Genomic DNA, 25776 nt, shown 5'->3' with positions numbered 1-25776 from the left:
AACCCAACTGAGCAAGTGGGCTCATTGACCACCACTCAACAGAAAGACCAAGTTCTGATGCAATGGTCTTTTGCAGAGAAAATGATTTAATTATAAGGTGGTCAGATAAGGAGACAGGAGACAAAGTTCAGATCTTTCTCCCCAAACAAAGGCTTGAGATGAGTTTTAAGAGGTGAGAGTAAGAGGTGTTATACATGCCATGTGGGCGCCGTCGCGGCGCGGTGCAGCGCGGGGTCGCCATGGCGGACGTGCAGCAGCTTCGGGTGCAGGAGGCGGTGGACACCATGGTGAAGAGTCTGGAGAGAGAGAATATCCGGAAGATGCAGGGCCTCATGTTCCGGTGCAGCGCTGACTGTTGTGAGGACAGCCAGGCGTCCATGCAGCAGGTGCACCAGTGCATTGAGCGCTGCCACGCACCTCTGGCTCAAGCCCAGGCCCTGGTTACCAGCGAGTTGGAGAAGTTCCAGGACCGCCTGGCCCGGTGCACCATGCATTGCAACGACAAAGCCAAAGACTCCATAGATGCAGGGAGTAAAGAGCGTCAGGTGAAGCGGCAGCTGGAGAGTTGTGTGACCAAGTGCGTGGATGACCATATGAACCTCATTCCCACCATGACCAAGAAGATGAAGGAGTCTCTCTCATCCATTCAGAAATAGCAGTCTTTGCCATTGGCCATGGAGGCTGAGGGCAGGAACCTGTTTAAAATGAAGAGTGCGAATGTTGGTCTTTTAAGCAGTGTAGGGATGAAGAAATTAAGGATGGCAGCAAGTTTAAGGCATGTGTCACTTGCCTCTGGACAGGGTTCTTTTATGTTTATTCCTAGAAAGTGAAATGGGGGGAAAAAACTGGTGCTAAAGTTTGGGTCAGAGAGTTTTTGAGGGCCTAAATTTTATGTGGCAAATGCTTATCCTGGCAGCAAGCATTTCCCTCAAATGAAGCCAGAGCCCTCTGAGGTACCGACAAGCTGATAGTGTCCTCTAACCTGCCAGTGGTCTGGTGGGAGGGGAGGAGAGGTGTTTCTGTTTGTTGCCATCCTCCTGTTTACCAGAAGCATTACCACACCATTGTCCATAAGCTGTGAAACAAAACCCATGAGGTTACTAATTGAGAAGCGGAAAAACGGTTTCTGAGTATTTGTTTGGTTTGGTTTGGTTTTAGGTACAAGGGCATAAAGTTCATTTAAGATGTGGAGTTGAGGGAGGTAGTTTGGATAAGAACTTGAAAAGGTTCCTTTGGATAGATATCGTTTCTGTCCCAGATGCTGACATGCATTTAAATGCTCACACATTACACCTTTCAGCTCGGAAACCCTACAGAAACATGAGAGGCAATGTCACCCTGGACATGGAAGCAGACCTTCCTTCTCACTGGCTGCCATGATGGGTCCTAAGCCTGTCTACAGCAGAGTGACGGGACCATCTTGCCGTGGTACTCCACCTTGAAGGGCAAGAGGGTTTTGATTGTGCTGTATACCAATATCCAGGAATAAACAGTGAGAGAGGAACTGTTGCTGCTTCATGAAGAGTTACGAAGTACTGGATTTGGGAAAAAAACCTGGTTTTCAGGAATGAAACCTGAATCCAGTATCGCTTACGTAGCCCCCTCAAATAACAGAGCCCTACTGAGACAATCTTTTGGCAATAGGAAGATCAAGGGAGAAAAAAGAGGGGCAGCCCCCCATTACCAAATACCACTTTTGCCGGGCCCTTTGCAACATAGAGTGTTCCTACCCCAGCTCTGGCACCTTACTGTTTTGATAAGGAGCTGCTGTCTTTTTACCAACTTATTACTTGAAATGATAAAATAGCTTGTCTGTTTGCTGTTTCAAGACTGTGATATATTTTCCTAATGGTCTGGTTTTAAAAAATAAATAAGGTTTAATTTTCCTCTAAAAAAAAAAAAAAAAAAGAGGTGTTATACATATTTTAAGTTCTGATTTTTTTTTAAATTTTACTACAAAGATTTATTTTTTTAAATATATTTTATTGATTTTTTTGACAGAGAGGAAAGAAGAGGGATAGAGAGTTAGAAACATTGATGAGAGAGAAACATCGATCAGCTGCCTCCTACACACCCCCTACTGGGGATGTGCCCACAACCAAGGTACATGCCCTTGACCGGAATCGAACCTGGGACCCTTCAGTCCGCAGGCTGATGCTCTATCCACTGAGCCAAACCGGTTACGGCCAAAGATTTAATTTAAAATCACAGTGTCTCAGCCAGGATACCCACCATTAGGGGTACCTCCAAGTCCAAAGGCTTCAAGGGGCTCCTCCAGGCTCAGCAGCAAGGAGCTGACAGGGTAGCAGCTGTAGTTCTGGCCCCTCAACTTTCCTCCTGAGGGTGACGTCCACTCAAGTGCTCACTGGGGCAGGTTCTGGTGCTGTCGCGGTCACAGGCTCCTTCTGCACTAGTTCAGGCTCATCCTCACCATCATGAGGTGGGTGCACCAGAACCTTGTCTAAGATGCCAAACTCCTAGGGCACCATGGGGCTCATGTAGCGGTCTTTGTCCATGGCTGACTCAATCACCTGTAGGCTCTGTTTGGTGTGCTTGGCATAGATGCTGTAGAGCTGCTTCTTGAATTTATGATCTCTTCTACCTGAATGGTGATGTCTGTGACTTGGCCCCGGGCACCCCCAGAAGGCTTGTGGTTCATGATGTGTGAGTTGTGGAGTGAGTGGCGCATGCCTAGGGTGCCCACAGCGAGAAGCAGGGAGCCCATGCTGGTGGCCTGGCCAACGCACCACGTGAAGATGGGGTTCAGGATGTACTGCATCCTGTCGTAGATGGCCAAGCCCGAGGTCACTATATGCTGCCAGGTCTGTTGATGTACATGTGGATGGGCTTCTTGTTGCTCTGCAGGAGCAGCAGGTGCGCTATAACCAGGCTGGCCACACTGCCACCGATCGAACCCATAACACACACACATGATGCGCTCTCTCAGCAGCTGTGAGTAGATGTCATAGGCACTCTCGCTGCAACTCTGTTCCTCCACGATGAGAATGAGCGTAATAGCTCCACTGTACGGCCAGACCCAACTTGGGTTCCGCTGTGTGGGGATGAGGGTGGCGAGATGAGGCCACAACGCTGATGTCTCTGAGTCAGCAGGTGGGTTGGCTGGTGGTTGGCTGATCTAAGATGGGCTCACGTAGTCTGGCATGTTCCAGCAGAATAGCTTAGTTTTAGTCCCATGGCAATTCCCACGGAAAGGGTCTGAGACAGAATCAAAGCATGCAAGCCTCCTGAAGCCTAGTTCCAGAAATGGTATATTATTGCTTCTGTGTCTTCTATTGGGCAAAACAAGATATAAGACCACCAAGATTCAAGGGATGGAGAAACAGACTCCAGCTCTATTGGGAAGAGCTGAAAAATCACATTGCAAATGTTGTAGATGAAAAATTGCAGTCTTTATTTTTATTTTTATTTTTATTTATTTTTTAAAATATATTTTATTGATTTTTTACAGGGAGGAAGGGAGAGAGATAGAGAGTTAGAAATATCGATGAGAGAGAAACATCGACCAGCTGCCTCCTGCACACTCCCCACTGGGGATGTGCCTGCAACCAAGTTACATGCCCTTGACCGGAATCAAACCCGGGACCTTTCAATCTGCAGGCCGAAGCTCTATCCACTGAGCAAAACTGGCCACGGCTATTTTTTATTTTTGATAAACCTGCCATTCACAGCAAGATCCCAGAGTGAAGAGGAGCACAGAGAAGTGAGCCTACTATTTGGTGCTGTTTGCATCACCAAGGCATTTACCAGTTCAGAAGGAGCTGCTGGGAGGAAGAGAAGTTCAGCACAGCTTTCAAAGGTCTGCTAGGACTGGGGTAACAAAAATTGGAGTTCAAGGCCCACCAAGGAGAAGGCACTCTGAGAAATAGCCCAGGTATTGAGGGCCTCTGCAGGACTGTATTTTAGAAATGAGGATAAGCATTAAATATACAATCTTCACAAAGACTACAATCCAATCAAATCAGCTGAAACCCTGGTTGGATTAAGGCAGCAGTTCTCAAAGTGTAATCTTCAGACGCCTGAGGTTTTTTTAGGGGGTCAGGGAGGTTAAAACTATCTTTATGATAATACTGAGCTCTAATTTGATTTTTTTTTAGCATATTAACAGCTGCACCGATGATGTAAAAGCAAATGGAATATTCAGTTGTTGGCCCCCTGGTGTGAATCAAGACATTGACATGAAGCCACACTTTGCTTTCTTCACTACCACACACTCAGAGTTTAAAAAGGAAAAGGGGCAGTGCTGAAGTCAAATTCTGAGGTGCGGAGTGCGCGGAGCGGGCTGGCGGCGGAGGGCGCGGTTGGCCTTTTCAATCGGGAGGGAGTCGCAGACTCTGAGCTCCAGATACAGGCGAGTCTTTAGGGACCCAGACTCAAACGGGAGAAGCGGGACTGTCTGGCTTCAGTCAGAGCGAGTACAGCTTTCTCTCCGAGGTTTGCACCGGGTGCTGGGACTCAGAGAGGCAGAGCCCCTGGGGACAGGACTGAGAGCCGCCATAACTGCTCTCTCCAGCCCACCCTGTTGATCCTGTGTGACCCGCTCCGCCCAAGCCCTGCACAGAGGCATTTGCCGGATAGCCTCAGGCAAAGGCTAGATTAGCACCTCCCTAGAGGACAGAAGTTCTCTCACTGCAGACACAGCTGATTCTCATAGCCACTTGGCCTGGAGGTCAAACCCTCCCTGGTATTAGCTACAACAATCAAGGTTTAACTTTAAGACTGTGCACAAAGACCACTAGGGGGTGCACCAAGGAAGCATAACAAAATGCAGAGACAAAGAAACAGGACAAAATTGTCAATGGAAGATATAGAGTTCAGAACCACACTTTTAAGGTCTCTCAAGAACTGTTTAGAAGCCGCCGATAAACTTAATGAGATCTACAAGAAAACTAATGAGACCCTGGATGTTATATTGGGGAACCAACTAGAAATTAAGCATACACGGACTGAAATAACGAATATTATACAGACTCCCGACAGCAGACCAGAGGAGCGCAAGAATAAAGTCAATGATTTGAAATGCGAGGAAGCAAAAAACACCCAACCGGAAAAGCAAAATGAAAAAAGAATCCAAAAATGCGAGGGTAGTGTATGGAGCCTCTGGGACAGCTTCAAGCGTACCAACATCAGAATTATAGGGGTGCCAGAAGATGAGAGAGAGCAAGATATTGAAAACCTATTTGAAGAAATAATGACAGAAAACTTCCCCCACCTGGTGAAAGAAATGGACTTACAGGTCCAAGAAGGGCGGAGAACCCCAAACAAAAGGAATCCAAAGAGGACCACACCAAGACACATCATAATTAAAATGCCAAGAGCAAAAGATAAAGAGAGAATCTTAAAAACAGCAAGAGAAAGACAGTCAGTTACCTACAAGGGAATACCCATACGACTGTCAGCTGATTTCTCAACAGAAACTTTGCAGGCCAGAAGGGAGTGGCAAGAAATATTCAAAGTGATGAATACCAAGAACCTACAACCAAGATTACTTTATCCAGCAAAGCTATCATTCAGAATTGAAGGTCAGATAAAGAGCTTCACAGATAAGGAAAAGCTAAAGGACTTCATCACCACCAAACCAGGATTATATGAAATACTGAAAGGTATCCTTTAAGAAGAGGAAGAGGAAGAAAAAGGTAAAGATACAAATTATGAACAACAAATATGCATCTATCAACAAGTGAATCTAAGAATCAAGTGAATAAATAATCTGATGAACAGAATGAACTGGTGATTATAATAGAATCAGGGACATAGAAAGGGAATGGACTGACCATTCTTGGGGGGGAAAGGGGTGTGGGAGATGCGGGAAGAGACTGGACAAAAATCGTGCACCTATGGATGAGGACAGTGGGTGGGGAGTGAGGGCGGAGGGTGGGGCGGGAACTGGGAGGAGGGGAGTTATGGGGTGGGAAAAAAGAGAAACAAATGTAATAATCTGAACAATAAAGATTTAATTTTAAAAAAAATTAAAAAAAAATAAAAAGGAAAAGGCCAGTTTCGCTTAAGACTCTCCTTTATTAAGCAGGAAAAATAATTGACTTTATTAATTTTGAACTTGAGCACATATCTTTTTAATATTTTTAAAATATATTTTATTGATTTTTTACAGAGAGGAAGGGAGAGGGATGGAGAGTTAGAAACATCGATGAGAGAGAAACACCGATCAGCTGCCTCCTGCACATTCCCTACTGTGGATGTGCCTGCAACCAAGATACATGCCCTTGACCAGAATCGAACCTAGGATCCTTCAGTCTACAGGCCGACGCTCTATCCACTGAGCCAAACCGGTTAGGGCACTTTTTAATATTTTGTGTGATAAAATGTGAAGTATCCCAAGCACTTCTGCTGCTTATATATAGAAGTACAATGGCTGTCTGAGAAAAAGCACTCATGCAATTGAGTTGTGAGCTGAGCACAGCCTCTCCTTTCATGGAACATTGTTTTTACTTGAAAGAACAACTGAGAGACAAGCTATGGTTCCCAGCTATGGGTATTTGGCAGACATTTTCTCCAAAATGAACAAAGTAATCCTGTCATGTCAAGGAAAATAACTGATAGTATTTGTTGCCAACATTTTTAAATTTCAGCTTGACATCTTTCCACTATTTTTGGTTGTTTGTTTGTTAATCCTTATTGAGGATATTCTTCCACTTAGAGACAGTGGAAGGGAGAGGGAGAGACAGAGAGAGAAACATCAATGTGAGAGAGACACATGGATTGGCTGCCTCCTGAACACACCCTGACCAAGGCCTAGGATCGAGCCTGCAACCAAGGTATGTGTCCTTGACCAGAATTGAACCCAGGACTCTTCAGTCTATTGTCCAACACTCTAGCCACTTAGACAAGCCAGCTAGGGCCAGCTTTCCACTCTTTTGTCATATTTCCAACAAGATCAGTGGTGATATTACCAAATATCATTTTTTGGTTTTGTGTAATGGAACGTGTTAACATTTGCATAATTCAGTGAACCAACATTTTCCAAATGACCAATGCATGAAGTTAAAAAAGCATGCATTTCCCTGGCTTGTGGTCACGTGTGGGAAGCAACCAATGCTAGATGTTTCTCTCGCTCTTCCCCTCCCTCCCTCCCACTCTTTCTAAAAAATCAATGGAAAAAATATCCTTGGGTGAGGATTAACAACAAAAAAAGCACGCATAGGTAAGAGATCCAAAGTGCAAGCTAGACCAATAGATTTACTTTTTATTTATTAATTTGGAGAGAGAAAGAGAGAGACATCGATTTGTTGTTCCACTTATTTATGCATTCGTTAGTTGTTTTCCTGTATGTGCCTGACCAGGGATGGAACCCAAAACCTTGGTGTATCCAGGCAACACTCTAACCAACTGAGTACCTGGCCAGGGCTAATGTCTTTTTTTAAGCCAGGCATTATAGAAATTTCCAACCAGAATAAACAATCCTAATGCTCTCAAAACTTTTAAAAAACAATTATCTTTGGTCTAGCTTCAGCACCCATGCCGGCCATTTCCCGCCTCACAGCCGGGGTCTCCTCACAGCCTGGGTCTCCTCACAGTTGGGGTCCCTCACAGCCGGGTCTCCTCACAGCCGGGTCTCCTCATAGCCGGGGTCTCCTCACAGCCGGGGTCTCCTCAGCCGGGGTCTCCTCACAGCCGGTGTCTCCTCACAGCCGGGTCTCCTCACAGCTGGTGTCTCCTCACAGCCGGGGTCCCCTCACAGTCGGGGTCTCCTCACAGCCGGGGTCTCCTCACAGTTGGGGTCCCTCATAGCCGGGGTCTCCTCACAGCCCGGGTCTCCTCACAGTTGGGGTCCCTCACAGCCGGGTCTCCTCACAGCCGGGTCTCCTCAGCCGGGGTCTCCTCACAGCCGGTGTCTCCTCACAGCCGGGGTCCCCTCACAGCCGGGGTCTCCTCACAGCCGGGGTCTCCTCAGCCGGGGTCTCCTCACAGCCGGTGTCTCCTCATAGCCGGGGTCCCCTCACAGCCGGTGTCTCCTCACAGCCGGGGTCTCCTCACAGCCGGTGTCTCCTCACAGCCGGGTCTCCTCACAGCTGGTGTCTCCTCACAGCCGGGGTCCCCTCACAGCCGGGGTCTCCTCAGCCGGGGTCTCCTCACAGCCGGGGTCTCCTCACAGCTGGTGTCTCCTCACAGCCGGGTCTCCTCAGCCGGGGTCTCCTCACAGCCGGGGTCTCCTCACAGCCGGGGTCTCCTCACAGCTGGTGTCTCCTCACAGCCGGGGTCCCCTCACAGCCGGGGTCTCCTCACAGCCGGGGTCTCCTCACAGTTGGGGTCCCTCACAGCCGGGTCTCCCCACAGCCGGGTCTCCTCATAGCCGGGGTCTCCTCACAGTTGGGGTCCCTCACAGCCGGGTCTCCCCACAGCCGGGTCTCCTCATAGCCGGGGTCTCCTCACAGTTGGGGTCCCTCACAGCCGGGTCTCCTCACAGCCGGGGTCTCCTCACAGCCGGGGTCTCCTCACAGTTGGGGTCCCTCACAGCCGGGTCTCCTCACAGCCGGGGTCTCCTCACAGCCGGGTCTCCTCACAGCCGGTGTCTCCTCACAGCCGGTGTCTCCTCACAGCCGGTGTCTCCTCATAGCCGGGTCTCCTCACAGCCGGGTCTCCTCACAGCCGGTGTCTCCTCACAGCCGGGTCTCCTCACAGCCGGGTCTCCTCACAGCCGGTGTCTCCTCACAGCCGGGTCCCCTCACAGCCGGGTCTCCTCACAGCCGGTGTCTCCTCACAGCCGGGTCTCCTCACAGCCGGGTCCCCTCACAGCCGGTGTCTCCTCACAGCCGGGTCTCCTCACAGCCGGGTCTCCTCACAGCCGGTGTCTCCTCACAGCCGGGGTCCCCTCACAGCCGGGTCTCCTCACAGCCGGGTCCCCTCACAGCCGGTGTCTCCTCACAGCCGGGTCTCCTCACAGCCGGGTCCCCTCACAGCCGGTGTCTCCTCACAGCCGGGTCTCCTCACAGCCGGGTCTCCTCACAGCCGGTGTCTCCTCATAGCCGGGGTCCCCTCACAGCCGGTGTCTCCTCACAGCCGGGTCTCCTCACAGCCGGTGTCTCCTCACAGCCGGGTCTCCTCACAGCCGGTGTCTCCTCATAGCCGGGTCCCCTCACAGCCGGTGTCTCCTCACAGCCGGGTCTCCTCACAGCCGGGTCTCCTCATAGCCGGGGTCCCCTCACAGCCGGTGTCTCCTCACAGCCGGGTCTCCTCACAGCCGGGGTCTCCTCACAGCTGGTGTCTCCTCACAGCCGGGGTCCCCTCACAGCCGGTGTCTCCTCACAGCCGGGTCTCCTCACAGCCGGGTCTCCTCACAGCCGGGGTCCCCTCACAGCCGGGTCTCCTCACAGCCGGGTCCCCTCACAGCCGGTGTCTCCTCACAGCCGGGTCTCCTCACAGCCGGGTCCCCTCACAGCCGGTGTCTCCTCACAGCCGGGTCTCCTCACAGCCGGGTCTCCTCACAGCCGGTGTCTCCTCACAGCCGGGGTCCCCTCACAGCCGGGTCTCCTCACAGCCGGGTCCCCTCACAGCCGGTGTCTCCTCACAGCCGGGTCTCCTCACAGCCGGGTCCCCTCACAGCCGGTGTCTCCTCACAGCCGGGTCTCCTCACAGCCGGGTCTCCTCACAGCCGGTGTCTCCTCATAGCCGGGGTCCCCTCACAGCCGGTGTCTCCTCACAGCCGGGTCTCCTCACAGCCGGTGTCTCCTCACAGCCGGGTCTCCTCACAGCCGGTGTCTCCTCATAGCCGGGTCCCCTCACAGCCGGTGTCTCCTCACAGCCGGGTCTCCTCACAGCCGGGTCTCCTCATAGCCGGGGTCCCCTCACAGCCGGTGTCTCCTCACTGCCGGGTCTCCTCACAGCCGGGGTCTCCTCACAGCTGGTGTCTCCTCACAGCCGGGGTCCCCTCACAGCCGGGGTCTCCTCACAGCCGGGTCTCCTCACAGCCGGGTCTCCTCAGCCGGGTCTCCTCACAGCCGGGTCTCCTCACAGCCGGGTCTCCTCACAGCCGGGTCTCCTCAAGCTGGGATCTCCTCACAGTTGGGGTCCCTCACAACTGTGGTCTCCTCAGCCCGGGTCTCCTCACACCGGGGTCCCTCACAGCCGGGGTCCCTCACAGCCAGGGTCTGCTCACAGCCGGGTCTCCTCAGGGCTAAGAGCCGCCTGGTGCTCAGGGGCCGCCTGACGCGCGTGGGCCTCCCCTGTGCCCGAGCTGCGGCCGTGACGCTCGCTCCATGGCGCTTCCTATGGGGCCTCCTGAGCGCGTGGCATTGGCCGGGACACCACCGTGGACGAGCGGACCTGGGCCGGAGGGACTGCACCGCCCACGGGCTCAGGTAGGCCAAGCGGCCTGGCGGGTCCGCAGCCGCCGGGAGCGCCTGGGGTGGCGGAGAGGAAGGGCCGGAGCTGCCTGGGGCCTACCCCGCGCCTCAGGCCTCCATCTGGAGGGCGGAAGCGCCCACCTGCGGGTGCCAGCGGCGGTGGCAACTGGTCTGGTCCACGTGTTGGGCGGTCGGCGCCATTAGCAGTGTCGGAGGGATGGCGTGTGCGCTCTGGGGCGGTGACAGGGCCTGGCCCTGCTTTCATCTTGCATTCAGGCGTCTGAGGAAGTGAGTGTCAGGTTTCCTTGGGTTTGTTATTGTGGCGACGGCGACAGCGACGGTGACGGTGACGGAGAGGACAGAGGGACCAGGCGTCCTCGTCCTCGGGGAGGCGCCATCGCCAGTGCTGTGGGTTTGTTGGTTGTCCTGGCTTTGTCTGTGGTGACCTTTCTCCCGAATACCTTTTTTCTTCTTCAAATGGCTTGTTGGTTTACATGAATTTTTTATATGGTCTGGAAATGAACCTTGTTAGAAATATTATTTTCGATCGATGTGATCTCTATATTGACGTATTTTACCAAATGTTTTCTGTTTGTATGGGATTAGCCAAAGTGCCCTTGTGTTTTTTGGACTTTTCGTTCTTGTTCAGGAAGGTGACATTAACTATGGTATATGTGGTCTTCTGTAAAACAGCTTTGTTTCACTTGAGCCTTTTATACAGTTGAAATTTATTTTTTGCCTATGATTATGGGATAAAAAATTTTTTTTTAAATTATTTCACATAGGTAACCAGTTTGGCCAGCATAATTTATTAAATGGTCCAGTTCAAAGCCAAAAAGAACCACACAATACCACGTGGCAGTGAAAAGGAGCAAAACTATTGATACATATCACAAGTGGGATGAATTTCTGGAGAACTGGGCTGAGTGAAAAAAAGATAAAGCGAATCCCCAAAGTTTACATACTATATAATTCCATATATATAACATTCTAGAGTGTGAGTCTAAAATGCAACATTATTTTGTTCTGTATCCTGACAGTATCAATGTCAATACCCTGGTTGTGATCATGTACCATAGTTTTGCAAGTCATTTATTGGGGGACACTAGGTAAAGGGTAAATGGATCTCTTTGTATTATTACCTAAAATCCATGTAAATCTATGATTATCTCAAACTAAAAAGGTTAATTTAAACAACAAAAACATTTTTTAAATATATTTTTTATTTATTTCAGATAGGAAGGGAGAGGGAGAGAGATAGAAACATCAATGATGAAAGAGAATCATTGATCCACTGCCTCCTGCACACTCTCTGAGAATGTTCCCTTAACCAGAATCGAACCAGGGACCATTCAGTCCACAGGCCGATGCTCTATCCACTGAGCCAAACCAGCCAGGGCTGCAAAAAGCTTTATTGTTTCTACTTGGTCCATGGCTTGGGAGACAGCTCCAGAGTGGTTAAAAAACTGCCTCAGCCTGGCTGGCTTGGCTCAGTGATTGAGTGTCAACCTATGAACCAGGAGGTCAAGGTTCAATTCCCGGTCAGGACATATGCCAGGATTGCGGGCTCCATCCCCAGTGTGGGGCGTGCAGGAGGCAGCCTATCAATGATTCTCTCTCATCATTGATATTTCTATCTCTTACTCTCTGAAATCAATAAAAATACATATATTTTTAAAAGCTGCCTCATAGCTGCTGGGAGAGGCTGAGAGAGAAGTCCCAACACAGGGGATGCCAATGGGCCCCTCAAAGGCTGGTGGGCTCTGGAGGGTCCTTGTAGTACTTGAGAGTAAGCCTTTTTGAAGAGACACTCGCCCATCCCAGAGTGAGGGACAACCAGCCTGGGGAGTTTAGGCAGGTAGTTGTCCATCCTCTTGACTTTCACCTCCTCATCTAGGAAGTGGCTCTCCAGGAAGCCATAAAGATGGGGTCTATGAGGGCAGAATCCAGGGCATGCAGACCCAAAGGGCCTGGTTCAGGTTGTCCTGTAGAGCCATGGCAGCTCCCATGGCCTGGTGGATTCTACCCCATTCATCTTGGGACAGCTTCTGTAAGCCCTGGAAGAAAGCATGGCCACCAGGCTGGTTCTGCTTCTTCTAGAGATGCTCAGCGCCCTTTTACTTCTTCTTGGTCAACTCGCAGAAGTGGCCCAAATCCTCCAAAGTCATACCGCTGCCATGGAAATAGAAGCCAAGAGAAAGAAGGAGGCCTTGGAGGCCAGGGGATGCAGGTTGCCCAGGCAATTGACAACATTCTTCATCTCAGGGGAATAACTGTGATGAATCTGAGGACTCAGGGTTGGTCAGCAATAAGGGGCTAAACACACAATACAAAATGGATTTGTCTTGTCCCAGAGTAAGGGGACAGCTGAGAAGAGTTCCAGGAGGTTGCAATTGGAGAGAAGGTTGGAAGATGGAGAGTCCCCAGGTCTTCTCTGTCCAAACACTGTTGAAGCATGAAGCAAGAGACAGACCTGCCAGGACCACTAGGCAGGCTGTGAAAAAGAAATTAAGAAAATAATCTCTTTTACAAATCTCTTTTACAATAACCAAGTAGGTGAAAAGTCTGTACACTAAAAACTACAAAACACTGATGAAACAAACTGAAGGGTAGGGTCAGGGTGGAGCGAGTCAATGCGGGGAGGGGAAGGGCACATCGGTATTACTACTTTCTTTTTTTTTTTTTGGTATTACCACTTTCAACAATAAAGATAATTTTTTTAAAAAGAAAAACAGCTCTAGTTGGTTTGGCTCAGCGGATAGAACGTCCCCTTGGGAACTGAAGGGTCCTGGGTTTGACTCTGGTCAAGGGCACATGCCTGGGTTGCAGGCTTGATTCCCAGTAGGGGGTGTGCAGGAAGCAGCTGATCAATGATTGTCATCATTGATGTTTCTATCTCTCCCTCTCCCTTCTTCTCTGAAATCAATAAAAATATATTTAAAATAATAATAATAATAATAATAATAATAAATATCTTGCCCTGGCCAGTTTTTTTAAAATAAATCTTTATTGTTCCGATTATTACAGATGTTCCTCTTTTTTCCCCCCATAGCTCCCCTCCACCTGGTTCCCACCCCACCACATGCCCTTACCCGCCCCCCCGCCACTGTCCTTATCGATAGGTCTAAGATTTTTGTCTAATCTCTTCCCATACCCCTCTCACCCCCTTCCCCCCAAAAATTGTCAGTCCACTCCTTTTCTATGCCCCTGCTTCTATTATATTCACCAGTTGATTCTGAATAATTTTTAGATTCACTTGTTGATAGATATTTATTTGTTGTCACTTTGTTGTTCATAGTTTTTTTAAATTAAATCTTTATTGTTCAGATTATTACAGTTGTTCCTCTTTTTTCCCCCCATAACTCCCCTCCACCCGGTTCCCCTCCCACCCTCCGACCTCACCCCCCCCCCCACTGTCCTCATTCATAGGTGCACGATTTTTGTCCAGTCTCTTCCCGCATCCCCCACACCCCTATCCCCCACAAGAATAGTCAGTCCACTCCCTTTCTATGCCCCTGATTCTATTATAATCACAAGTTTATTCTGTTCATCAGATTATTTATTCACTTGATTTTTAGATTCACTTGTTGATAGATGTGTATTTGTTGTTCATAATTTGTATCTTTACCTTTTTCATCTTCTTCCTCTTCTTAAAGGATACCTTTCAGTATTTCATATAATCCTGGTTTGGTGGTGATGAACTCCTTTAGCTTTTCCTTATCTATGAAGCTCTTTATCTGACCTTCAATTCTGAATAATAGCTTTGCTGGATAAAGTAATCTTGGCTGTAGGTTCTTGGTATTCATCACTTTGAATATTTCTTGCCACTCCCTTCTGGCCTGCAAAGTTTCTGTTGAGAAATCAGCTGACAGTCGTATGGGTACTCCCTTGTAGGTTACTGACTGTCTTTCTCTTGCTGCTTTTAAGATTCTCTCTTTGTCTTTTGCTCTTGGCATTTTAATTATGATGTGTCTTGGTGTGGTCCTCTTTGGATTCCTTTTGTTTGGGGTTCTCTGCGCTTCCTGGACTTGTAAGTCTATTTCTTTCACCAGGTAAGGGAAGTTTTCTGTCATTATTTCTTCAAATAGGTTTTCAATATCTTGTGCTCTCTCTTCTTCTGGCACCCCTATAATTCGGATGTTGGTACACTTGAAGCTGTCCCAGAGGCTCCTTACACTATCTTCGTATTTTTGGATTCTTTTTTCATTTTGCTTTTCCGGTTGGGTGTTTTTTGCTTCTTCGTATTTCAAATCTTTGACTTGATTCTTGCGATTCTCTGGTCTGCTGTTGGGAGTCTGTATAATATTCTTTATTTCAGTCAGTGTATGCTTAATTTCTAGTTGGTCCTTTATCACAACATCAAGGGTGTCACTAGATTTCTTGAGGGTCTCATTAAGTTTATTGGCAGTTTCTAGAAAATTCTTGAAAAACCTTAAAAGTGTGGTTTTGAACTCTATATCCAGTCGTTTGCTTTCCTCCATTTCTGTCATTTGTGTCCTGTTTCTTTGTCTCTGCATTTTTTATGCTTCGTTGTGTCGATAGAGTGGCTTTCTGTGCTAAGGGTTCTATAGGGCCCAGTGGCTCAGCCTCCCCAATTACCTGAGGTGGACACTCTTGGTGCACCCCCTTGTGGGCTTTGTGCACAGTCTTGTTGTAGTTAAGCCTTGATTGTTGTCGGTAACACTGTGGGGGATTGACCTCCAGGCCAATTGGCTGTGACAATCAGCTGTTTCTGCAGTGGGAGAACTTCTGTGCTAGAGACACCCCTCTGGGACAAGATTTACTTCAGTGGGGCTTTGGTGCTCACTGAGTCTGCCCCCTGAGTGTGTCCTTTATGGATCCGAGGAGCTGCAATCTGGATGGTCCCCCTCTGACCACCGGGCACACTGGCTCCTGGATCTCTAAGGAGGTGCTAATCTAGCCTCTGTCTGAGGCTACCCAGCAGAAGCCAGCTGTGAAGCAATGCAAGATGCTGTGGGGCCTTGGGCCAGCTGCAGTTTGTTAAGTAATTTTCAGATTGCAAAGGGCCAGGCCTTTTATATGCAAAAGGCTCTGTGCATGGCTTGGGCGGGGCGGGGTCCCAGGGGATCAACAGGGCGGAGCGAGCAGTTATGGCTGCTCTCAGTCCTGCCCTCAGAGGCCCCGTTTCTTAGTGTCCCGGCAATTGCTGTGAGCACCTCTGAGAGAAAGCTGCCCTCGAGTTCCAACCGATGCCAGACAGTCCCGTTTCTCCCGTATGAGTCTGGGTCCCCAGAGACTCACCCGGAACTGGAGCTCAGAGCTTGAGACTCCCTCCCGATTGAAAAAGACAACCATGTCCTCAGCCACCAGCCCGCTCCGCATGCACCTCCGCACCTTTGTATTCTACTTCTGCACCACACCTACTCTGAGTCTCGGTATGCTTTTCTCTTCTAGTTGTAGAATTTCCACTCAGCCAGCCTTCCTGTGGTTCTGGATGATGTCCGTTCCTTCTTTTAGTTGTCTTGTTCATAATTTTTATCTTTACCTTTTTCTTCTTCTTCCTCTTCTTAAAGAATATCCTTCAGCATTTCATATAATTCTGGTTTGGTGGTGATGAAGTCCTTTAGCTTTTCTTGTCTGTGAAGCTCTTTCTCTGACCTTCAATTCTACATGATAGCTTTGCTGGGTAGAGTAATCTTGGTTGTAGGTTCTTGGTATTCATCACTTTGAATATTTCTTGCCACTGCCTTCTGGCCTGCATGGTTTCTGTTGAGAAATCGGCTGACAGTCATATGGGTACTCCCTTGTAGGTAACTGACTGTTTTTCTCTTGCTGCTTTTAAGATTCTCTCTTTGTCTTTAGCCCTTGGCATTTTAATTATGATGTGTCTTGGTGTGGTCCTCTTTGGATTCCTCTTATTTGGGGTTCTCTTCGCTTTCTGGACTTGTAAGTCTATTTCTTTCATCAGGTAGGGGAAGTTTTCTGTCGTGATTTCTTCTAATAGGCTTTCATTATCTTGCTCTCTCTCTTCTTCTGGCACCCCCATAATTCGGATGTTGGTACGTTTGAAGTTGTCCCAGAGGCTCCTTACACTATCTTCGTATTTTTGGATTCTTTTTTCATTTTGCTTTTCAGGATGGGTGTTTTTTTGCTTCTTCGTATTTCAAATCTTTGACTTGATTCTTGGGATCCTCTAGTCTGCTGTTGGATCTCTGTATAATATTCTTAATTTCAGTCACATGTTTAATTTCTGACTGGTCCTTTTCCATTTTTTTGGCATTCTCATTAAGATCCTTGAAGGTCTCACTAAGTTCTTCGGAGGTTTGTAGAAGATTCTTGAGTAACCTTATCACTGTGGTTTTGAACTCTATGTCCAGTAGTTTGCTTTCCTTCATTTCTTTCATTTGTAACATGTTTCTTTGTCTCTGCATTTTGGCTGACTGCGAGGACTCGCTGTGTCTATAGTCGAAGAACTGCTGTGCTGGAGACACCCTTATGGGGTAGGACTTGCTTCAGTGGGGCTTTGGTGCTCACTGACTCTGCCTCTTGAGTGTGTCCCTTATGGATGTGAGGAGCTGAAATCTGGTATCTGAGCACTGGGTACCCTGGCTCCTGGATCTCCAAGTCAACCACTGTGTGAGTCCACCCAGCAGGAGCTACAGCGATGTCAGCAGATTTCTCCTCTTTGTTTGGGGTTTGGAAGTTTTGGAGCTCTCTGACCCAGCTGCAGTTTTATAGGTTAGGCTGCAAAAGGGTAGTCGTTTCCTTTGCCCTGCTTGGGTGGGGATGTAAATTGAGTGGGGCGCGGTCTCAGAGAATCACCAGGGCGGAGCAAACAGCAATGGCTGTCATCAACTATCTCCACAACTCCTCGCGCGTCTCTGCGTCCCCCAGTGCCTCTGCATCCCCGAGTCCCGCGCCCCCACAGCAACAACGATCCCTGCAAGCAGCTCTGTGAGAAAGCCACCCTTGCTTTCCGGCCCGCTGCAAGACAGTACAGTTTCTCCCTGTAGGAGTCTGGGTCCTCAGAGTCTCGCAGTAAATGAGTTCAGTGCATTCGAGAGCTTGTATCCCCTTCTGATTGAAAAAAAACTGCGCACCCAGGTGCAGCCCACCTCACTCACGCCTCCGTACCTCTGCTCTTGGTGCCTCTGCACCTCCTACCCAGTCTCAATGCACTTTTTTCTTTCCTTCTAGTTATAGAACTTCCACTCGGCCAGCTTTCCCATGGTTCTGGATGATAGCTGTTTTGTCTTTTAGTTGTATTTTTAATGTGGTTGTGGGGGGCCGCATGTACAGGTTTATACTTTATGCCGCCATCTTGGTTCCTCATCCTGGCCAGTTTTGCTCAGTGGATAAAGCACCAGCCAGTGGACTGAAGGGTTCTGGGTTTGATTTTGGTCAAGGGCATGTGCCTTGGTTACAGACTCCATTCCCAGCCCAGGTGGGGGTGCCTGCGGGAGGCAACCAATCCATGTGTCTCTCTCACATCAGTGCTTCTCTCTGTCTTTCCCCCTCCATTCCACTCCCTCTAAAAATCAATGGGGGGAAAATATTGGGTGAGGAGTAACAACAATAAAAAAAAAAAATAGGTATCACCTCACACCTCTCAGTATGTCTGTTATCAAAAAATATCGGTGAATCCCAACCTGTCTGGCTCAGTAGTTAAGCATTGACCTGTGAACCAGGAGATCACATTTGATTCCTGGTCAGGCTACATGCCCGGGTTGCAGGCTCAAATTGGCTGATCAATGATTCTCTCATCATTAATGTTTCTATCTCTCCCTCTCACTTCCTCAAGGAAATCAATAAAAATATATTAAAATATATATATTGATGAGGATGTGGAGCAAAGGGAATACTTGCACATTTACATGACAGTGGAAATATAGATCGGTACAGCCATTATGAAAAACACTAGAGGCCCGGTGCATGAAATTCGTGCATGGGGGGGGGGTGTCCCTCAACCCAGCCTTCACCCTCTCCAATCTGGGACATCCTTCTCACAATTCAGGACTACTGCCTCCCAACCGCTCACCTGCCTGCCTGCCTGATTGCCCCTAACTGCTTTTGCCTGCCAGCCTGATCACCCCCTAACCACTCCCCTGCCAGCCTGATCGACGTCTAACTGCTCCCCTGCCAGCCCGATTTCCCCTAACTGCCCTTCCCTGCCAGCCTGGTCGCCCCCAACTGCTCTCCCCTGCAGGCCTGGTTGCCCCCAACTTCCCTCCCCTGCAGACCTGGTCACCCCTACCTGCCCTCCCCTGCCAGCCTGGTTGCCCCTAACTGCCCTCCCCTGCAGGCCTGGTTCCCCACAACTGCCCTCCCCTGCAGGTCTGGTCCTTTTCAACTGCCCTCCCCTGCAGGCCTGATGGCCCACAGCTGCCCTCCCTGCTGGCCATCTTGTGGTGGCCATCTTGTGTCCACATGGGGATGGTCATCTTTGACCACATCTTGTGTGTTGGAGTGATGGTCAATTTGCATATTATCTCTTTATTAGATAGGATTATGGAGGTTTCTCAAATAAAACTAACCTGGCCAGTGTGCCGGGGCTGACCAACAGACGCTGAGTGACAGATGAATGTATTATTCTGACATAACATTTTCTGTGAAAGAGAGGGCTAAGGGATTGCCTGGCTCAATGAATCAGACAGTCCCAATTGCCCTCTTGATAGGCTTTTATTGTAGCAGCAGTTTGAGATAAAGTTCATCTTTTAGATACAATCAGTAAGGTAAGTAATATTGGGAGGACACATGTATTTGTAGGGTTCTTTAAGCAAGGACACTCAAAGACTAAGCATATGCATTTCAGTAAACACCCAGGGGTCTGCACATGCACAGACTTGTTTGGAAAGGTCAAGGAATAATTAGGGGCATTGCTTTTGGCACTCCCCTAATTCAGAATGCTGATAAACAAACTTTCTAACCAAGTCTCATGTGCTCTTCAACATATCCCCCTTTTTTGTTTTGCTTAATGTAGAAGACAGAGGGAAGTGATGAACTTTTTGCTTTGGAATGTCAGGGTCCACAAAGTGCATTTACTGCACCAGTTCCAATTTTACAGACTATAAGAAAAACAAAAAGAGCAATGGTTAATTATTTGAGATGTGTGGAGTGTGAGTAGGCTCCAATAATTGCTCAGCCACTGTCATCAGCTTCATCATTCCCCAGGTTATTCCAGGGACCATCTGGGTCTGGCAAAGACACAGTATTTGGTGCTGCAGAGACCCAGGCTCAGATTATTCATTTCTGGAAGAGGATTGGTCCCATGCCATCCCATGATGCAAATTGGTGTCACTCCACTTCGCCCACCAGCCAATCAGATGAGCATGCAAATTAACCCAACAAAGATGGCGGTTAATTTGCATACATAGGCGCCCAGCAGCCTGGGTCCCAGGAACATCATCGGCACCCAGGTCACTTTGAGGTAGGCCCCGTGTGGGCCCTGAGCAGCGTAGGAAGGGCCTGAGCCAGGGGGCTCCTGGTCAGGGCTGAGACTGCAATCAGAGCTGAGGGGGCCCAAGCCTAAAGCCTGGGCAGGGGCGGAGCTGGCGATCAGAGGGAGCTGGGGGGCCCCTGCCCAGACCCCGAGGCTTTAGGCCTGGGCTGGGGCTGAGCCGGTGACCTGTGTGAATTACAGAGTAAACACCTTTTCTGACTGCTCATTGGCTAAACTCCCTGTATGCCACTGGTAATATTCTTAGTAACTTGGGTAATAAGAATCCAAAAAGGTGATCTAGGGTTTTTCCACCATTCTCCTGGAGAAAAAAACCAAGGACCGCTGCTGGAGGGCTAAGAACTGTCATATCCTGCTCTAGCTGGTTTGGCTCAGTGGATAATGCCTTGGTCTGCCAACCACAGGGTCTGGGTTCAATTCTGACCAAGGGCATGTACCTAGGTTGCAGGCTCATCCCTGGCTGGGGCCCAGGTCAGGGCTCATGCAGGAGGCAACCAATCAAAGTGTTCCTCTCACTTTGATGTTTCTCTCTGTCTTTCCCTTTCTCTTCCACATTCTCTAAAAATCAATGGAAACATATCCTCAGGTGAGGTTAAAAAAAAGAAAGAAAGAAATAAATGTCATATCCTATGAAAGAAAGACACATCTTGAAAATGCCTAAAGAAAATTGTCATTTTTTCATGGTGAAGGGACTCGAGTCCGTGTTGATGAAAACACTTTGGTGGCTGCAGTGACTGGCAGTGGCTGCAGCAGTGGGGTGATGGGGCTGGTGCCTTCCCCTGATCAGCCCGGTCTCCACCCACAAAGGGAGGCCAGACTGCAGCTTAGGCCCACTCCCCAAGGGACATCCCCTGAGGACTCCCAGTATGTGAGAGGGGGCAGGCTGGGCTGAGGGACCCCCCCCCTCCAGTGCACAAATTTTGTGCACCAGGCCCCTAGTCTATATATATAAAAGGCTAAGTGACTGACCATATGTCCATCTGACCATATGACCATCTGACCAACCATCCGGTACATATGCCGTGCACTGGCAATTTAAAAATAAACGTTGACGTACATGCACGATACATATAAAGCTCTTGCTGGCACCCCTTTTGAAAGGGACTTGTTCATTCATTGTAAACCAGATCTCAATAATCTGAATGCCACTAAAATGAAACAAATCAGTATCCTGTTTCCAACATTAGATGCAATGATGTATCCTATTCTTTTTCCACATGGTGAAAAAGGCTGGGGAATGGATATTGCATTAAGACTCAGAGACGACAGTGTAATTGACAATAATACCAGACGAAATGTAAGTATGCGAGTCACACAAATGCAGTATTATGGATTTCATCTAATCCATCTAGGATACGTTCAATCCTATTTTAAATGGGGAAAATTAACTCAACAGTATATTGTTGATTCATATTCAAAAATGAAAGCCAAATCAGATAAATTTTATTAAAGCAAAGCAATCTAATTTGATAGTTGAAAAATATAGTGGTTTGATGGATTATCTCACATCTAGATCTGAAAATGACAATGTGTCAGTTGGTAAAATGATAATACTTCTGTCATCTTTTGAGGTTAGTCCCAGAAATATGCAGCAGTGATATCAGGATGCTTTGGCAATTGTAATGAAGTATGGCAAGCCCGATTTTTTTGTAACCATGATGTGCGATTCTTTGTCCTAAAAATGAGCATGTTCATAAACTAAATGAAGAAATTTTGGATATACTCAATGGAAATTTTCACACCTATTTGAGTGATGATTCCATCTATTCAACAGATGATGCCGAAAAGGAAAATTTTCCCATAGAATTTCCTAATAGTATTACTCCTTTGGGAATGACATGTCATAAATTAAAATTGAAAGTAGGTGCAATAATCATGCAGCTGAGAAATCTTAATAGTAAATGGGATCTTTGTAATGGTACTAGATTTATTATCAAAAGGTTGCGAACTAGCATTATCAAAGCTGAAGTATTAACAGGACTTTCAGAAAGAGAAGTTGTTCTGATTCCAAGAATTGATTTGTCCCCATCTGAAACTGGCATCCCATTTAAATTAATTCGAAGACAGTTTCCCATGATGCCAGCATTTGTAATGACTATTAATAAATCACAAGGACAAACTCTAGACCAGCGTTCTCAACCTGTGGGTCACAACCCCTTTGGGGGTCGAACGACCCTTTTACAGGGGTCACCTAAGACCATCAGAAAACACATATATAATCACATATTGTTTTTGTGATTAATCACTATGCTTTAATTATGTTCAGTTTGTAACAATGAAATTGGGGGTCACCACAACATGAGGAACTGTATTAAAGGATCGAGCAGCACTAGGAAGGTTGAGAACCACTGCTCTAGACAGAGTAGGACTATTCCTACCTGAACCCGTTTTCAGACATGGTCAGTTATATGTTGCTTTCTCTCGAGTTCGAACAGCGTGTGATGTTAAAGTTAAAGTTGTAAATGCTTCAACTGGAGAGCATTATGCTAAGTGAAATTAGCCAGCCAGAGAAAGATAGATAATCTCACTCATTTGTGGAATATAGAGAACTACATAGACTGATGAACAGGGACAGATCCAAAGGCAGAGAAACAGCAATCAGACTATCAATCCCCAGAGGGAAAGTAGGGGAGGGTCGGGGTAAGGGGAAGAGATCAACCAAAGGACTTGTATGCATGCATATAAGCCAAACCAATGGACTTGGACAACAGGGGTATGAGAACATGAGGAGGTGGGGAGGTTTGGGGTTAATGGGGGGGGATGAGGACACATTTGTAATACCTTAACCAATGAAGAAATTTTTAAAAAAGTTGTAAATGCTTCATCACAAGGGAAATTAGTCAAGCACTCTGAAAATGTTTTTACTCGTAATGTGATATACAGGGAGATATTAGAATAATGTTAATCAATTTATCAGTCATTGTTTTAATCAGTGTTTTTTTATAACATGTTTTTGTTGTTATATGTCTTTGTTGTTATATCATGTTGTTATTGTTTATTTATTAATCAATTTATATATTATTTTCATATATATTTTACTAATTTTCTTTCATCTCTGACACTTCTATTATAGAGAAAGGGCGAATAGCGATATTAAAATATTTCTTCTAGTTAATTTCCTTTCAATGTGCACGAATCCCTGCACCAGGCCACTAGAATAATAATTCAGAAGGAAAATTATAGATAATATTCTTCCTCTTTCTAAAATCAATAAATCAAAATTTAAAAAAGACCTTAGTCTTTTTAGCTTATGGAGATAATTCAATGAAATATAAACAAACTACAACACAGTGTATCAAAGACAGACTGAAAAGCTACAGCACTGCCATCCCTCTCTAACACCAGCACTACTCATTGCTCTTCAAGTTCATCCCCCAAGGAGAAGGTGGATAACTAAAAAGATCTTGATTTTTTAAATATATTTTTATTGATTTCAGAGAGGAAGGGAGAGGGAGAGAGAGATAGAAACATCAATGATGAGAGAGAATCATTGATTGGCTGCCTCTTGCACACCCCGCACCAGGGATTGAGCACCACAATGTGCTCTGACCGGGAATGGAACCTGGGACCGTTCAGTCCACAGGCCAACACTTTACCCACTGAGCCAAACCAGCTAGGGCTAAAGAAATCTTTATACCATGGCTCTGAGAAAGCAGATTTCTGACAAATCAACTGGTGGTACAAAGCCGCTCCCAGAATGTGCCCTCTATTGGAGGGGTGAAGAAACCTCATGTTTACAGGCCTGGAACCTCAGCACTCCCTGAAATTAGACGTTATCAGAAGTCCACTGAACTTCTGATTCGCAAATTTCCCTTCCAGCATCTGGTGTGATAAATCGCTCAGGACTTCAAACAGATCTGTGCTTCCAGAGGGCAGCTTTTCGCAGGAGCAGGAGGCCTATCTGGGTAGCCTTTTTGAAGACACCAGCCTGTGTTGTGCCAAACGTGTAACAGTTATGCCAAATGGCATCCAGCTGGCACACCTCATATGTGGAGACCATGCGTAAGAATCCACTATGATGCCTTAGCCAATTTGGCTCAGTGGATAGTGTCAGCCTGTGGACCAAAAGGTCCCGGGGTTCGATTCTGGTCAAGGACATGTACCTCGGTTGCAGGCTCTTCCCTGGCCCAGGTCGTAAAAAATTAATGGAAAAATAACCTCAGGTGAGGATTAAAAAAAAAAAAAAAAAAAAAAGAATCCACTTTGATGCCCAGTTGTGTGACTCAGTGGTGGAGCATTGACCCATGAACCAAGAGGTCACTGGTTCAATTCCTGATCAGAGTACATGCCTGGGTTTGGGGCTGGATCCCCAGTAGGGGGCATGCAGGAGGCAACTGATCAATGATTCTCTCTCATCATGGATGTTTCTATCCCTCTCTCTCTCTCTCTCCCTTCCTCTCACTCTAAAAAAACCCATTTAAAACATATATTTAGAGAAACCAAGATGGCGGCATAGGTAAACACCGGAGTTTGCTGCCTCGAACAAACACTTCAAAAATACAACTAAAAGACGGAACAGACATCATCCAGAACCACAGGAAGGCTGGCTGAGTGGAAATTCTACAACTAAGGAAAGAGAGAAGCATACCGAGACTCAGAGGAGGTGCAGTGTGGAAGTAAAATACTAAGGTGCGGAGGTGCATGCAGAGCGGGCTGGCGGCTGAGGACAAGGTTGTCTTTTTCAATCGGGAGGGAGTCTCAGGCTCTGAGCTCCAGTTCCGGGCGAGTCTCTGGGGACCAGGCTCAAATGGGAGAAGCGGGACTGTCTGGCATTGGTTGGAACTTGAGGGCAGCTTTCTCTCCAAGGGGCTTGCAGCAATTACCGGGACACTGAGAAGCAGAGCCTCTGAGGGCAGGACTGAGAGCAGCCATAACTGCTAGCCCCGCCCTGTTGATCCCATGGGAGCCGACCCCCCCCCCCAAGCCCTGCAGGGAGGCTTTTGCTGGATAGCCTTAGGCAAAGGCTAGATTAGCACCTCCCTAGAGATCCAGGAGCCAGGAAACCCAGAGGTCAGAGTGGGACCATCCAGTTTGCAGCTCCGTGGAACCATAAAGGACACACTCAGGGGGCAGACTCAGTGAGCACCAAAGCCCCATTTAAGCAAGTCTTGCCCCAGAGGGGTGTCTCCAGCATAGAAGTTCTCCCACTGCAGACACAGCTGATTGTCACAGCCAATTGGCCTGGAGGTCAATTCCTCTCAGTGATAACTACAACAATCAAGGCTTAACTACAACAAGACTGTGCACAAAGCCCACAAGGGGGTGCACCAAGAGTGTCCACCTCAGGTAATTGGGGAGGCTGAGCCACTGGGCCCTAGAGGACACACAGCACAGAAAACCACTTTATCAACACAGGGAAGCATAAAAAATGCGGAGACAAAGAAACAAGTCACAAATGACAGAAATGGAGGAAAGCAAACTACTGGATATAGAGTTCAAAACCACACTTTTAAGGTTTTTCAAGAATTTTCTAGAAACTGCCGATAAACTTAATGAGATCTACAAGAAATCTAATGAGACCCTCGAGGTTGTAATAAAGGACCAACTAGAAATTAAGCATACACTGACTGAAATAGAGAATATTATACAGACTCCCAACAGCAGACTAGAGAATCGCAAGAATCAAGTCAAAGATTTGAAATACGAAGAAGCAAAAAACACCCAACCGGAAAAGCAAAATGAAAAAAGAATCCAAAAATACGAAGATAGTGTAAGGAGCCTTTGGGACAGCTTCAAGCGTACCAACATCCGAATTATAGGGGTGCCAGAAGAAGAGAGAGCACAAGATATTGAAAACCTATTTGAAGAAATAATGACAGAAAACTTCCCTTACCTGGTGAAAGAAATAGACTTACAAGTCCAGAAAGCGCAGAGAACCCCAAACAAAAGGAATCCAAAGAGGACCACACCAAGACACATCATAATTAAAATGCCAAGAGCAAAAGACAAAGAGAGAATCTTAAAAGCAGCAAGAGAAAGACAGTCAGTAACCTACAAGGGAGTACCCATACGACTGTCAGCTGATTTCTCAACAGAAAC

At 47.5% G+C, this 25776-nt stretch overlaps 1 protein-coding gene and 1 pseudogene across 1 annotated transcript; one reads left to right on the top strand and one right to left on the bottom strand.

The window, feature by feature from the left end:
* Positions 1-203: 203 nt before the first annotated feature.
* On the top strand, positions 204-1887 carry LOC118664203 (protein FAM136A). Its single transcript, XM_036324067.1, has one exon. The coding sequence runs from the start codon at positions 240-242 to the stop codon at positions 654-656; it is 417 nt and encodes a 138-aa protein (XP_036179960.1). The 5' UTR covers positions 204-239; the 3' UTR covers positions 657-1887.
* A 467-nt stretch (positions 1888-2354) lies between these two features.
* Positions 2355-12487, bottom strand: LOC118664092 (annotated as a pseudogene).
* Between the last annotated feature and the right edge of the window lie 13289 nt (positions 12488-25776).

The sequence above is a fragment of the Myotis myotis genome, unplaced genomic scaffold (genome assembly GCF_014108235.1).
Source record: "Myotis myotis isolate mMyoMyo1 unplaced genomic scaffold, mMyoMyo1.p scaffold_m19_p_10, whole genome shotgun sequence".
Taxonomy (NCBI): Eukaryota; Metazoa; Chordata; class Mammalia; order Chiroptera; family Vespertilionidae; genus Myotis; species Myotis myotis.
The sequence above is the reverse complement of the archived record's forward strand: the minus strand, read 5'-3'. Positions and strand labels throughout refer to the sequence as shown.